This window comes from Telopea speciosissima, chromosome 1, assembly GCF_018873765.1.
Source record: "Telopea speciosissima isolate NSW1024214 ecotype Mountain lineage chromosome 1, Tspe_v1, whole genome shotgun sequence".
Classification (NCBI taxonomy): domain Eukaryota; kingdom Viridiplantae; phylum Streptophyta; class Magnoliopsida; order Proteales; family Proteaceae; genus Telopea; species Telopea speciosissima.
In genome coordinates, this window is record NC_057916.1 from 39,375,438 (window position 1) to 39,387,490 (window position 12,053).

General features: G+C 43.2%; 2 protein-coding genes across 2 annotated transcripts; both read right to left on the bottom strand.

Moving 5' to 3' along the window:
* Window positions 1-431: 431 nt before the first annotated feature.
* Window positions 432-3,159, bottom strand: LOC122649284. The gene is made up of 2 exons (XM_043842594.1): window positions 3,028-3,159; window positions 432-923 (listed from the first exon to the last, which is right to left on the bottom strand). Exons 1-2 carry the CDS (start codon window positions 3,157-3,159, stop codon window positions 432-434), a joined length of 624 nt encoding a protein of 207 aa, XP_043698529.1.
* A 1,421-nt stretch (window positions 3,160-4,580) lies between these two features.
* Window positions 4,581-11,665, bottom strand: LOC122649300. Its single transcript, XM_043842595.1, has 7 exons — window positions 11,429-11,665; window positions 10,467-10,603; window positions 8,465-9,610; window positions 7,418-8,423; window positions 5,965-7,195; window positions 4,802-4,854; window positions 4,581-4,655 (listed from the first exon to the last, which is right to left on the bottom strand). Exons 1-7 carry the CDS (start codon window positions 11,663-11,665, stop codon window positions 4,581-4,583), a joined length of 3,885 nt encoding a protein of 1,294 aa, XP_043698530.1.
* Window positions 11,666-12,053: the final 388 nt, after the last annotated feature.

Below are 12,053 nucleotides of genomic sequence, written 5' to 3' on the forward strand. Positions count from 1 at the left end.
GAAGGGTTTCAATTTATTCAAATGAACAATTTGAAGACCTATTGATTCTAACAACTGATTGCAGAGTTGATCATTTGGACCTTTCGTTTCATGGATGTGGATCTTGGACCTATAAATGGGGATATTCCCAAAACTCACAAAGAAAAAGGTTAGTGACTTATATAAATCTTCTTAGTTGATAACCTCAGACCAATCAATCAAATATTGGTTAATATGTAATCGATCAAAGACTACTTGAAAACGGCTCTTCTGCTCAGAAATGAAATGTTTCAAATGTTCCTGGAAATCTTTGCTCCCCCTGGTCACCTTCTAGGCCCCCTCCAACACCTTCCCCTTTTCATTCTTGCTTCTTCATGTCCATTTATAGTGATCAGCTCATCCATGCTCCATTTATCTTTCAAGGTAATGTAGGTGCCATGAAGGTGTTGATACTACTCTGGGAGTGAATTGAGTGCAATATTAACTAGGAAGTCATCATCAAAGTTAATCTCTAACTCCCTTAGCTTGTTTCCTAAAGAAACAAGTCCCAGAAGGTGCTCCCTGGTACTACCATTCCCATCAAACTTTGCATTGGTCAGTTTGCTCATCAAGTCACCTGATTGAGCCTTCTTGGAAGACTCAAATTTAACTCTAATAGCTTCCAAAAATTCTATGGCAATATCTTTCACTGCGATGCTATCCTTCAAGGTCGGAGGGATAGCATGCTTGATGACCTTCAGACATTTTCTATTTGCAGCTTCCCACTTCTCAAGTTCTATTTTCTCTGCCTGAGTACTGTCAGGAGTGAGTGTTGTAGGCTTGGGCTCTCTTAAACAAAGATCTAGATCCCTAAGGCATAGATACACATCCAGATCCTCATACCAACTCGTATAATTTTCACCAGAAAGTTTCAAAATGTCCGATAAACCATGACCTAGAGACATCTACCATAGGGACATAACAGAATCATATATCTATCACACAGAATAGAATATAAAATACAGGGTATTTCAATACCACTAACTTGTGATGATTGTATAAACTAATGTACCAACACCTAACCAAGAGTGTCAACCGGATCTCCATTCCTAACCTTTGGATTTTGAAATGCACTGGTCCACTCAATACTTTGCAATTACTTCGGGATAACACTAACCTTTGACAAAATTGTCACCTTTGGGTAGACAATAATTCCTAGATCAGTTTCTCCTTATAAGTGTGTGTGTATTTTATTTTGGTCTTGGATAGTGCTACCTTTGGGTGAGCACTACCGTCCTTTGCTGCTATAAACATGAACCTTGAGTTATTGGGTATTATAACAAAACCAGATTTTACCACTTTGGTGGATTCCACCTGACCCTATTAGAGTACCCAACCACTCATGATGTAGCTGTGGGATATTGGTATTCAAATTCAAACAATTTAATACATGAATTTTATCGCACACAATAATTCTATAAAATTCACTGTTATTCTGCATTGCATTGTGATATAATGTTTTATATAGTTGCCTATGGTCAATAGTTTAAACAAGGAATGCAGAAATCCACATTTAAAGAATTGCATAAACACTTTAAAAGCTCACTGTGGGTCCCAGTAGCCACATTTGGAGCAAGTGAGGCATATAGGCACGTAGGCCTCGCAAAATCAGACACAGCGAAAAAAACCCCACCTCAAAAAATGCTCCCACGCGCTCTCACGCCCAACTTGAATCCAGTGCGTGATATCACTCACAGGCTGGTCTGAATCGGTCTGGCCCGGTTCGGTCCGATTCGATCTGGTTCAGTCACTGTTCGGCCAAACTCAGGTCGGGTCGACCCAGTTGGATCGAGTCTGGCCATCCGGGTCGGGTTAAGATTGACCCACTTGGGTCGGTCTGGGTCTGACCTATTTGGGTAAGGGCTAGGACCGGACCACTTGGGCCAGGCTGGTCCTGACCCATTTGGGTTGGGCCTGATTTGACTCATCTGAGTTGGACCAAGTTGACCCAACCATCCACCGGGTTGACTCAGAAACCCTACCGAGTTGACCCAACGACGAATCGTCAACCGCCAGCGTAAGTAACCGTGTTTTTTTATTTTTTATTTTTATAAAATGCTGCCGACACGTGAGATTCACGCACTTTTTTTGGCGACGCGTGCCAGCGCGTCGAGACGATTCCGATGAAAAGGCTTATACCCTCATGATCGTCTCGTCGTCCCCTACCACTCCATATAAAAATATTTGGATTTTGGTGGCCGGAGACCACCGGCAGTGGCCGGACAAGAACGATTCAAAACCCAAAAGTTTTTTTAAAAATTAAATCTGTTTCCAGATCTATGTAGGTTGGCTCTGATGCCACTTGTGAGATTCAAAGCAGTACCTTGATCTCTAAACAGTGATCCTACATAGATATGGAAAACTAACAAATAAAGGAGAAATAGATTCATACCTTTTTGGTTGAAACTTGTAGTCGATCCCCAAGCTTGAACTTCTCCCCAAAAGCCTTCCACAGCCTTTCACCTTTCTCTCCCGTGAGTAGGAATAATAGAATAATCAGAATAACGGCTGTGGGGACCTTGGGTTGAATATATAGCATATTCCCTGACCCTAATCACATCCCCACAATGCGTTAGGTCAGTTATGCCCCTGACTAACTAGAGTGGGTTAATAACCTTATGGGCCCAATAAAAAATACTTGTGTTAATGAGACCCAAAACCCAACAGGCTGTTCAAGGGTAGGCACCCAATCCCTGTTCAGCTATGAATCACTAGAAGTCTTTGCAGATTCCTCAAAAAATTGCAACTGCCGTCTACGAGCAAGGCATTTCATTCTCGACCTAGGCGCATGCCACTCTAGAAGGGCTGGTAGACTATGTGAGGAGCTAGCTGGGGAACCGATACTAACAAGATCATGCGCACACATTTAAATGTCCGTAAAAAAGTCCTTAAATCTATAGGTGCAAATCTCTTAATTGCTAAAGAGATCTGCCGAGTGTCTTCAAGTTCCTCAATAATTATCGAGGACAGCTTAGGGGGAGAAGGAATCAAGGTCACATCTTTTGTTACCAGAACTATTCTTGAAGTAACCATAAGAGCTTGATTAGCAGCAGCCTGAGGAGAGCACTCTATGCTAGAAGGAGTGGGGGTATCCACAGTGGCAGAAGGAGAAGTTATCAAAGATGTATTGTCCATAGCCATGATGCCAAGAGCTGGGCCAGTAGTAACACTAGACTAGTCAGGCAGCCTCTAGTCCAAATAAAGCCTACAGGTAGTAGGCCCAATTTCAACTCGTGAGTTGGTCCATAATGAGTAAGATAAAACAGACCCAGAAAATGGAGGGACAAGAGGCCCATGAGTACGAGAATCAAAATTAAAAGACATACCTGGAGTTGGGCCCTTACAGACCCATCTGGTACCTCAGGCCCATTCGAAGTTGAACCACCAAAATAAAATATAGCTTGAACTGATTGACCTAGCAAACTGCTCCCCGTACATGTGGATGCAGACCCATCATTTTGTCCCTAGCTTGAATTAGCTCCACTGTCCTGAGGTTCCCCTGGTGGTGGCAACGTCTTCTTTGAAAGCTCCTATGAGAGCCGACGAAACCTCGAAATCCAACGAAGATCCTGGAAATTGACATCCTGGGTTGTGGAACGAACATTGAAATCCAATCCAAGGGGTAAATAGTGAATCACCAAAGCACAGAGAAAATTCCCCCAATAGAAAATTGTAGCAAAGGACCTATCCGCCTCCTTGAAATAACAAACATTAGAAATATCAGAAACCGAAATAGTAGGAACCAAGCTGTAAATTCTTTGAAAGTAGAGTTCACATTTGATGATAATTGCTTTGGCTACCAGATGCATCTGGTAATCTACTAGAGGTCTCGTAGAGCCACTCCCTAGTCATAGCTAATCCCCAAAGGAAGCTTCAAAGCATGATGAGCGGGAAGAGGCATGGAGATTGAGGAACAGCACAGTACGAAACCCCTCCAAGTCCCTCTACCTTACTTGGCAAAATTGTGCCTCATGGCCAACAAAACCAAAAAAATAACAGAAAACCGGATGTTTTGCATACACAAATTCCATCCAGACCAGAAATGAATCAGTATGGTCAAGCCTAATACCTGTATGCACTAGTAATCCAAGTGGAATAGAAACCCTAATAGAAAGCAACCTGCCTAGCTCTTCCAAGGAAGATGGGAGACAGATAGACTGGAAAACACCAATTCCCCCCACAATTTGCATAGCCACATCTTTAGTGTAAAGGTGCATCAGCAGATCATATAGGTGAATCCAAATGTCCATCCGCTGGAAGCACAAGGATGGGGGAGGGGTCTCAGGATCCTATCGGAGCATAGCTAGTAGACAAATCTTAACCAACTATGGCCCTTGATCAACAACCATGCAAACCTCCGCCGGTGATTCAAGCTGAATCAGGAACAAACGATTCCTCATCTGACCCACTAGCACATCCTGTTGCAGATTCCAGGGTTCCAAGAGAGACTTTGAAACCGAAGTTGCAGAGATATGGTTAGTAGAAAACATCTTACCAACTACTACCAGTGCCCAATTAAGAACAAGCGATGGGAGATAACTCTCCACAAGATCGAGATCTGTTCAGTCTATCGAAGAAGAGTGATCATAATCCTCTTCGCATAGAGCATCCAAATCCAAAGATGCTTCTGCCATAACCTGTAACAAACGCATTAGTAACCTAAACAAAAACCAAACAAACAAAATAGAAACAAAATAGTAGAAAGCAAAGCCTGAACCATCCACCAATCTAACCACCGAATCGCTAAAGAACTAAAAGAAAGAAATAAAAAACCCTAGCTAACAGACAAACCAATAGACCGCACACAGAAGAACAAACCAACCATAGCCAGTAGATCTGCAAACAAAGCAAATAATGAAGCACCACAGATCCAAACACAAGGACATTACCACACAGATCCAAACTCCTAACAAAATAGACAGAAAGAGCAACAAAAAGAACAAAGACAAAACTAGTATAAAATAGAAAAACTACGAAAAGGATCTAAAGAAACAAAAGAAACTACAGAACAAAGCCTACAAAAGTATACAAATACATTTGCTAAAACAAACTACAAAGCAAGTCACAGAGGAATCTACGAAAGAAACTTCAAAGAACCATATTCAGAACCAAAGAAACCCTAAACAAATTACTTTAACCAAACCAAACCCTAAATCGCGAACACGATCACAAGAACACGTAAACCAACTACTAAAGAGCCAGATCTACAAAGAAAAACAACATAAACTAGATCTACAAAAGTAGAAGACCCTACTCGGCTATGACGACCAAACGAAACCCTAACATGCAAACACAAAACAAGAAAAATGTCAAAATAAAGGGGATGCAAAGAACAACACCAGATATGAAGAGACCACCTGCCCCTCATGAGAGGGAGACCTCGTGAATGAGGAATCCAAGCCTCAATTAGGACAAGAACCAACAAAGAAATCTGGAGGAGAAACCCTAAATTTGGGGAGTTTGAGAGCCCTCAGGTTCGAAGGAGACATGCAGATCTCATTTCCACCTGAGCAAAAAATGGACAAAAAATGCCTCTATTGTTGGACATAGTATATCTGAAATTGTGCTTATTTCCCACAAAGTTTATCATAACATGAAGTGCAAGAAGAGTAGAGTGGCTTATTTAGTAGTCTTTAAACTAGATATGAGGAAAGCATATGCCTAAATTTTTTTTTTTTTTTTTTTTTGGGTAAAGAACACATTTATTCATAATGGCGTGAAAAACACCTGGTGTCTGAGTTACATAAATCAGATAACCAAGGAGTGGTTAAAGGCCAATATGTCTCGCACGCACAAGACAAGGCCACTTGGGCCAAGGAGTCAGCCACGTTGTTAATCTCCCTGGGAATAAAGGAAAAGGTGATAGACTCAAAATAAGAGGAGGCAAGGGTAGTAATATCATCCACCAATGTGGCCACTTCTAAGGGAGGAAAATGTGAGGCGAACCATTAAGGATAGAGATAAGCTGCAAACAGTCTGACTCAACTTCCAAATTAAAGATGCCTTCAGCAATAGCCAGCAACAAACCCAAACGCAGGCTTAAGGCCTCCCCCATGAGAACAGAGGTGAAGACACTCGGGGCAGAGACTGCAGTGATAGGGATACCTTGATCATTATGAATGACGTAGCCTAGGCCTTTGAGATCCCCTTTGGAAGAGGCATCCGTATTTAACTTGAACCAATTCTGCTTAGGGGGAAGCCACGAGAGTAACTTGTTTGTTTCAACTGTGGAACTCGCCTTCGTACTATTTAAAGCTTCATTGAATTCATTAAACCAAACCTCTACAATTTTAATGACCTCTAAAGGACCTTGCCTCACCCCATTAAATAAGCTCTCGTTTCTAGCTTTCCTCAAAGCCCAGCAGATAAAAGCCGCTAACCCTAAGGCTTCCTTCCTGGTCTTCTTGTCATAGCTACGGAGGCCATTCCATTGTTGGATAAAGAGGTGAAGTTTGGGACTAGGAGGGGGTATGAAAGAGAGCATCGATCCAAACCACTCTGACCTCGCAAATGGGCAATCAAGGAGGAGGTGATCCACAGTCTCCAACGCTCCACATCGAGGACACGTAGGGTCAATTTTAATATTTTGTTTTAGGAGCCCTTCTCCAGTGGCTATGCTCGTTGAACATGCTCTCCAGAGGAAACTTCTAACTTTTGTTAGGGTATGGCAATTCCAAATCTTCTTCCATGTTGCATCAGGGATGGAAAGATCAAGGCTGGAAGATGAAGAGGCTGTGGCTTCTCTTTCTCTTTGATTACGTTTATTACACAAAAAGTGATAGCCGGCTTTGACTGTGTAGACTCCATTAGGTGAACCACTCCAGACTCTCTGATCAGGCTTAGAGAAAATGCTGAGCTTAATTTGAAGGATGGCCTTGGCATCTTCAGGGTGAAAAGCTGTCGAGATGAGCTCACTCTTCCAACTCCTAGCATCCTCATCTATAAGTTCGAAAACCCAAACTAAGGCCCAAGAATTTCTCAATCCATGCTGGATCTTGTAGTCTGATTTAGAGGTGAGCCACTTATCTTCCAGAATCTTAATACTTTTACCATCTCCGACAAACCAGGTTAAGCCGTCAAGAATGATTTTCCTTCCTTCTATGATACTACGCCATCCCCATGATGGATTTGAGCCCAGATTAGCAGACAAGAAGTCAGTATTGGGGAAGTAAATTTGCTTTGTGAATGTTACCCAAATACTTTAAGGAGAAGACCAAAGTTTCCAAGCTAGCTTTCCAAGTAATGCCTTATTGTGAAGAGCCGAATCACGAAAGCCCAGCCCCCCTTTTCTTTTTTATCTACTCATACTCTTCCAAGCTATCCAGGGGATGTTGTTTCCTCCCTTATCTCCCCAATAAAATTGGGACATAGCTGACGTGATCTTAGATTGGTGAGATACCGGCAGCTTGAAGTGAGATGCTGCATAAGAGTTCATAGACATAGCTACTGACTTTATTAGGACCTCCTTACCAGCCTTTGAGAGAAACTTCTGTTTCCAGCCTTGCATTCTGTTGATCGTTTTCTCCTTAATCTCCTTGAAGATCTCATGCTTAGACACTCCAATTTCTATAGGAAGGCCTAGGTATTTTCGAGGTCCATCCCCATAAGTCATTTTAAGGATTCGGGAGAACCACCTCTTAAATCGAGGGTGGGTATTGGGACTGAAGGTGAGGGAAGACTTGCCACAATTTATTTGTTGGCCACTAGCATCACAGTAAATGTCCAAGCATGCTTTAATATTTTGAACCTCCTGTAGGGATACTCCATAAAAGACAAGGGAGTCATCAACGAAAAGGAGGTGGGTAAGAGGAGTAATCCTGTTACGCACCTTAATCCCTTGAATGGGCCCATGAGAAGTGGCAACCATCAAAAGAGAACTAAGAGCATGGGAACAGAGCACAAAGATAGCCGGTGACAAGGGATCTCCTTGTCTAATGCCTCTGGAAGGAATGACACCCCCTCTTATAGAGCCATTGATGAGAAGTTTGTAATTGACCAAGGTGATGCAAGCCATAATCATATGAACCCATTTCTCACTGAAGCCCAGCCGGAGAAACACCTTCTCTATGAACTTCCACTCAAGCCGATCATAGGCTTTTGCCATGTCAAGCTTGATTGCCATCAGCTTCCTCTTTCCTTTGGTCCTCTTCTTGATGTAGTGATAAGCTTCATGTGCCATCAGGATGTTGTCTGAAATAGATCTTCTTGGAACAAAGGCGAACTGATATGGAGATATAATATCATCAAGGCACCCTTTCAATCTGTTTGCAAAAATCTTAGATATGATTTTAACAGATACATTACATAGGGAAATGGGCCTGAACTGGTCTACCTTCTCTGGTTGATCTACTTTGGGAACAAGGCAGATGTAAGTTTCATTCATTTCAGAGGAAAGGACTCCATTCCTAAAAAATTTAGTGACAAAATTGATAATATCATTACTTACCAGGTTCCAGTACATTTGAAAAAAGCAGCAGGGAGACCATCAAGCCCCAGATATTTTAAGGGGGCCATATCCTTGAGAGTAGATTTGATTTCTTCGGCATCAGGGATTTTACAGAGTATATCATTCATGTGTGGTGTAACAGTTGGGAAGATCGAATGGAGAACCACCTCAAGCGCTTCCTCTTCAAGACCTTGAGCAAAGAAGATGTCCTGATAGCGAGATAGAAACTCAGCAAAAATTTCTTTTTCAGATCTTGCCCATTCACCAGAACCCAACCGAAGCTTTAGAACCCTACTCCTACTGCGACGTTGAATGGTGGATATGTGAAAATATTTGGTGTTCCTATCTCCTTCTTTCAGCCATTGGACACGGGACTTTTGTTGCCACAGGAGTTCCTCCCTTTGAAGCTCCATATCTAGAAGTTTTTCCAATTCACCCAACCTAGACAAGACATTAGGCCCACCTTTGTCTTTAAGAGTTTCCATCTTTGTAAGGTAATTCCTAATCTTCTGTTGGACATTTCCAAAGCAGTCCTTGTTCCAATTTGAAAAAACTTCCTTGCAATTATGCGATTTCAGGAGCAGGGTACTACAGTGAGATCTGCATCTAGGAATGGACCAGGCCTTCTGAGCTATGGTAAAACACTCAGGGTGGGTGAACCACTTATTTTCGAAGAGAAATGGGCGTTTCTCAGAAGAAAACCCACCTTCAGTGTCTGCTATGAGAGGAAGGTGATCCGAGCCAGTCAGAGTACAAACATAAGCGATCGCCTCTGCAAACGTAGTTCTCCAGTTGCCATTTGTCAGAGCACGATCAAGCTCAACCTTAATGTTTCCAATTCTTTTTCTCTTGTTGTCCCATGTGAAGGAGGGACCATGGGAACCAATGTCCATAAGCCTGCAAGAATTAAGGAAGCTTCTGAATTGATCCATATCCTTAGCACTACTCAACCTTCCACCTTTCTTCTCATGCCACGACAAGTAGGAATTGAAGTCTCCTATACACGTCCAATTGTCATGGCGATGGGCTCCAAAAGCTGATATTGTATCCCAAACTTGTTGTCTATTGGCCTTGATAGGGTCTCCGTAAATGCAGGTTAGGAAAAATGGAGGATGGAGTTTTGATGACACCTTAGCATCAATCACTCTATTGTCATGAAACAAAATTTCAATTTCAGTTTGACTATCCCATAGTAGGCTTAACCCTCCTCCCGTGCCAACCGGCTCCACTGAAAAGGACTTGGTGAGATTTAGCCTTTTACTCAAATTTCTGATCTTCTTCTCTTTACATCTAGTTTCCATCAAGAAAGTAACATTTGGTTTGATCTGGCGAGAGAGATGGAGTAAGAAATTCTTGGTCAGGGCTCCCCCCAGGCCCTGACAATTCCAACTAATGATTCTCATAATTCCCCTTGGGGCTGATCTCCCCCAGCAACCAAGGGGCCATCCATTAAAAAAGAGTCTTGAGAGGATGGGTGCTCTGTGAGAGAGGAACAGTCAGCAGTTTGAAGATATTTCAATCTCTTGGATCTTAACTTGAAACCTTTTGCTTAGTTTGGAGGAAGGCGTTGATACGATTTTGGGTTGACTTCCTGGGCCAATTACTTCAATCTACTAGAGATACGAGCCTTCATGTTCTCTATGGCAGGGCAATTAACATTTCTCGGATTTGAAGTCATAGAGAGTTCTGTAGGTGGGCTTTGGGAGAGGGTGGGTTCAGGTATGGGCTGAAGCTGGTGGGTTGGTTTGGGAAGATTTGCTATCGGGTTGTGGGCTTGGGAAGGGATAGATTGGGTTCTGGGAAGATTGGGTTGGTTATGGGTTGGGCTTGAAGTTGGGCCCAAGTTGAGAAAGGTTAAAGAAGTGGATTGGTTTGGGGGTAACAAGGTCTCTTGGCATAGTTGGTCAGGGTTGGACAAAGATATATTTGATAGAGTGGGAATCAGGCTTAGTAGGGAATTAGGGTTTTGAGAGATATTTCGTAGACATTCTGGAGGACAGACATGATCTGGGATGATGATTCCTGGAATGTTGGCTCAATGATGTGGGTATCTGGGATTGGGTGGTGGGGTATCATCTCCAGAGACGAGGCGTGGGAAAAGGAATGGGAAAGCTGGCCATTGTCATCCAAATTAGGAATCTGCAGAGGATGATATGGGTTGTACCTTGTATCAGAAATTGTCTATTGATGATGTCTCTGGATGGTGCCACGTGGAAGTTGGCTAGCTGGCTCCTGGGGTTGTACTAAAGGAGACTCAGATGTTGTCTGCCTTCCAACGCCATTGAAGGTCCTGGTGCTCTGTTGCTGGCGGCCAGGGTGGTCTGATGGCCCTGAATGGTGAACTTCTTCCATTCTCCGTGGCTGGGATAAGATCATCGGAGCCATGTCGATAATCCTTTGTTCAGGCATTTGGACTCGCAGAAAAGGGCCACGGACAGCTTTTGGGCTCAAAAGGCATTGGTGGGACCAGCTACAGCCATGTTCCCTACAATGAGTTTGCTGAGCTTCAAACCAGGTTTCACACTTCTTCTCGTCATGGCCAATGTACCCATAGAAGTAGCAAAATAGGGGCAATCGCTCATACTACACTTGGATTTGGAGATGAAGACCATTTCTCCTTTTAATCTGGATTTCAAGTCGCAGGGGCTTGCGAATGTCCAAATTAATCCGGCATTGGAGAAAGGAACTGTGATTGTTAGGGTTTTGGATCAACATCGCACAGGCAGGGGAGCCAATCTTCACCGTAAGTTGAAGCTCTAGTTCCATATGAAGTATCTCTGGAGGGATGTTGTGGAATTGGACCCAGAAGTCAGTATGTGTGAAGCTCCAGACAACCTCGGCATTCCATTTTTCCAGGAGAAGTAGGTTCCCTGAGATAGACCATGGCCCTCCTTCTAGGACATTCTTCACATCCATAAGGTGGCTAAACTGGAAAATAAAGCGGTGGGAGGCTAATGGGGTTACCTGAATCTCCCATATGGGGTGCCAAGCCGCCACATGGGCCTCAGTAACAGCTTGTTGGTGATAAGCCTTACCATCCAAAACCTTGCCAATAAGAACTAAATCCGTTTGAGCATCAAGCAGGTCATCAACCTCGGCATCTAAATTAAAAAAATCCTCTTCATCATCTGGTGGTTCCGACTGTTGAGGAGAGTGTGGGTAATGGAGCAGGGAGAGAGCTTTGGATGATTCGCCAGCCATGGACTCAGGCGAAGTTGCTCAAAAGAGGGTAAATCTAGGGAAGGGAAAATGGGGAAGATGGTATAAGGGCTAGGATCCACCTAAGGCTTCAAGGCAAAGCTAGGAAAAGTGACAAAGGGTAGGAAGCAAATGCTTGGTTGAGGGGGTAAGGGCAACGAAGGTTTACCAGAACAGATCAAGGTGGGGATAACGGGTAGGCACGACAGGCATTACCAGAGCAAAGGCACGCACATGGCGGAGAGGCATACATCAGAGAATTTGTCCGCCAGACATTTGTCTACCAAGCTAAGAAAGCAATAGCATATGCCTAAATTAATTGAATAGAACTTCCTTACAACAGGGCTTGTGAAGCTCGATATATGTGAAGTGTCACCTTATGCATCAATGT

Bases quoted from the DNA above. Each gene is read 5' to 3' on its own strand.
- LOC122649300 (XM_043842595.1), bottom strand. From the start codon at position 11,665: ATGGCTGGCGAATCATCCAAAGCTCTCTCCCTGCTCCATTACCCACAC. The intron at 7,196-7,417 runs GTATCTCACCAA...ACATTCACAAAG, and splicing joins CATCTCACTTCAAGCTGCCG to CAAATTTACTTCCCCAATAC. The intron at 4,656-4,801 runs GTTAGCTAGGGT...CGTTTGTTACAG, and splicing joins TGCGGTCTATTGGTTTGTCT to GTTATGGCAGAAGCATCTTT.
- LOC122649284 (XM_043842594.1), bottom strand. From the start codon at position 3,159: ATGGCTATGGACAATACATCTTTGATAACTTCTCCTTCTGCCACTGTG. The intron at 924-3,027 runs GTAACAAAAGAT...TCCCTATGGTAG, and splicing joins TTACTTCAAGAATAGTTCTG to ATGTCTCTAGGTCATGGTTT.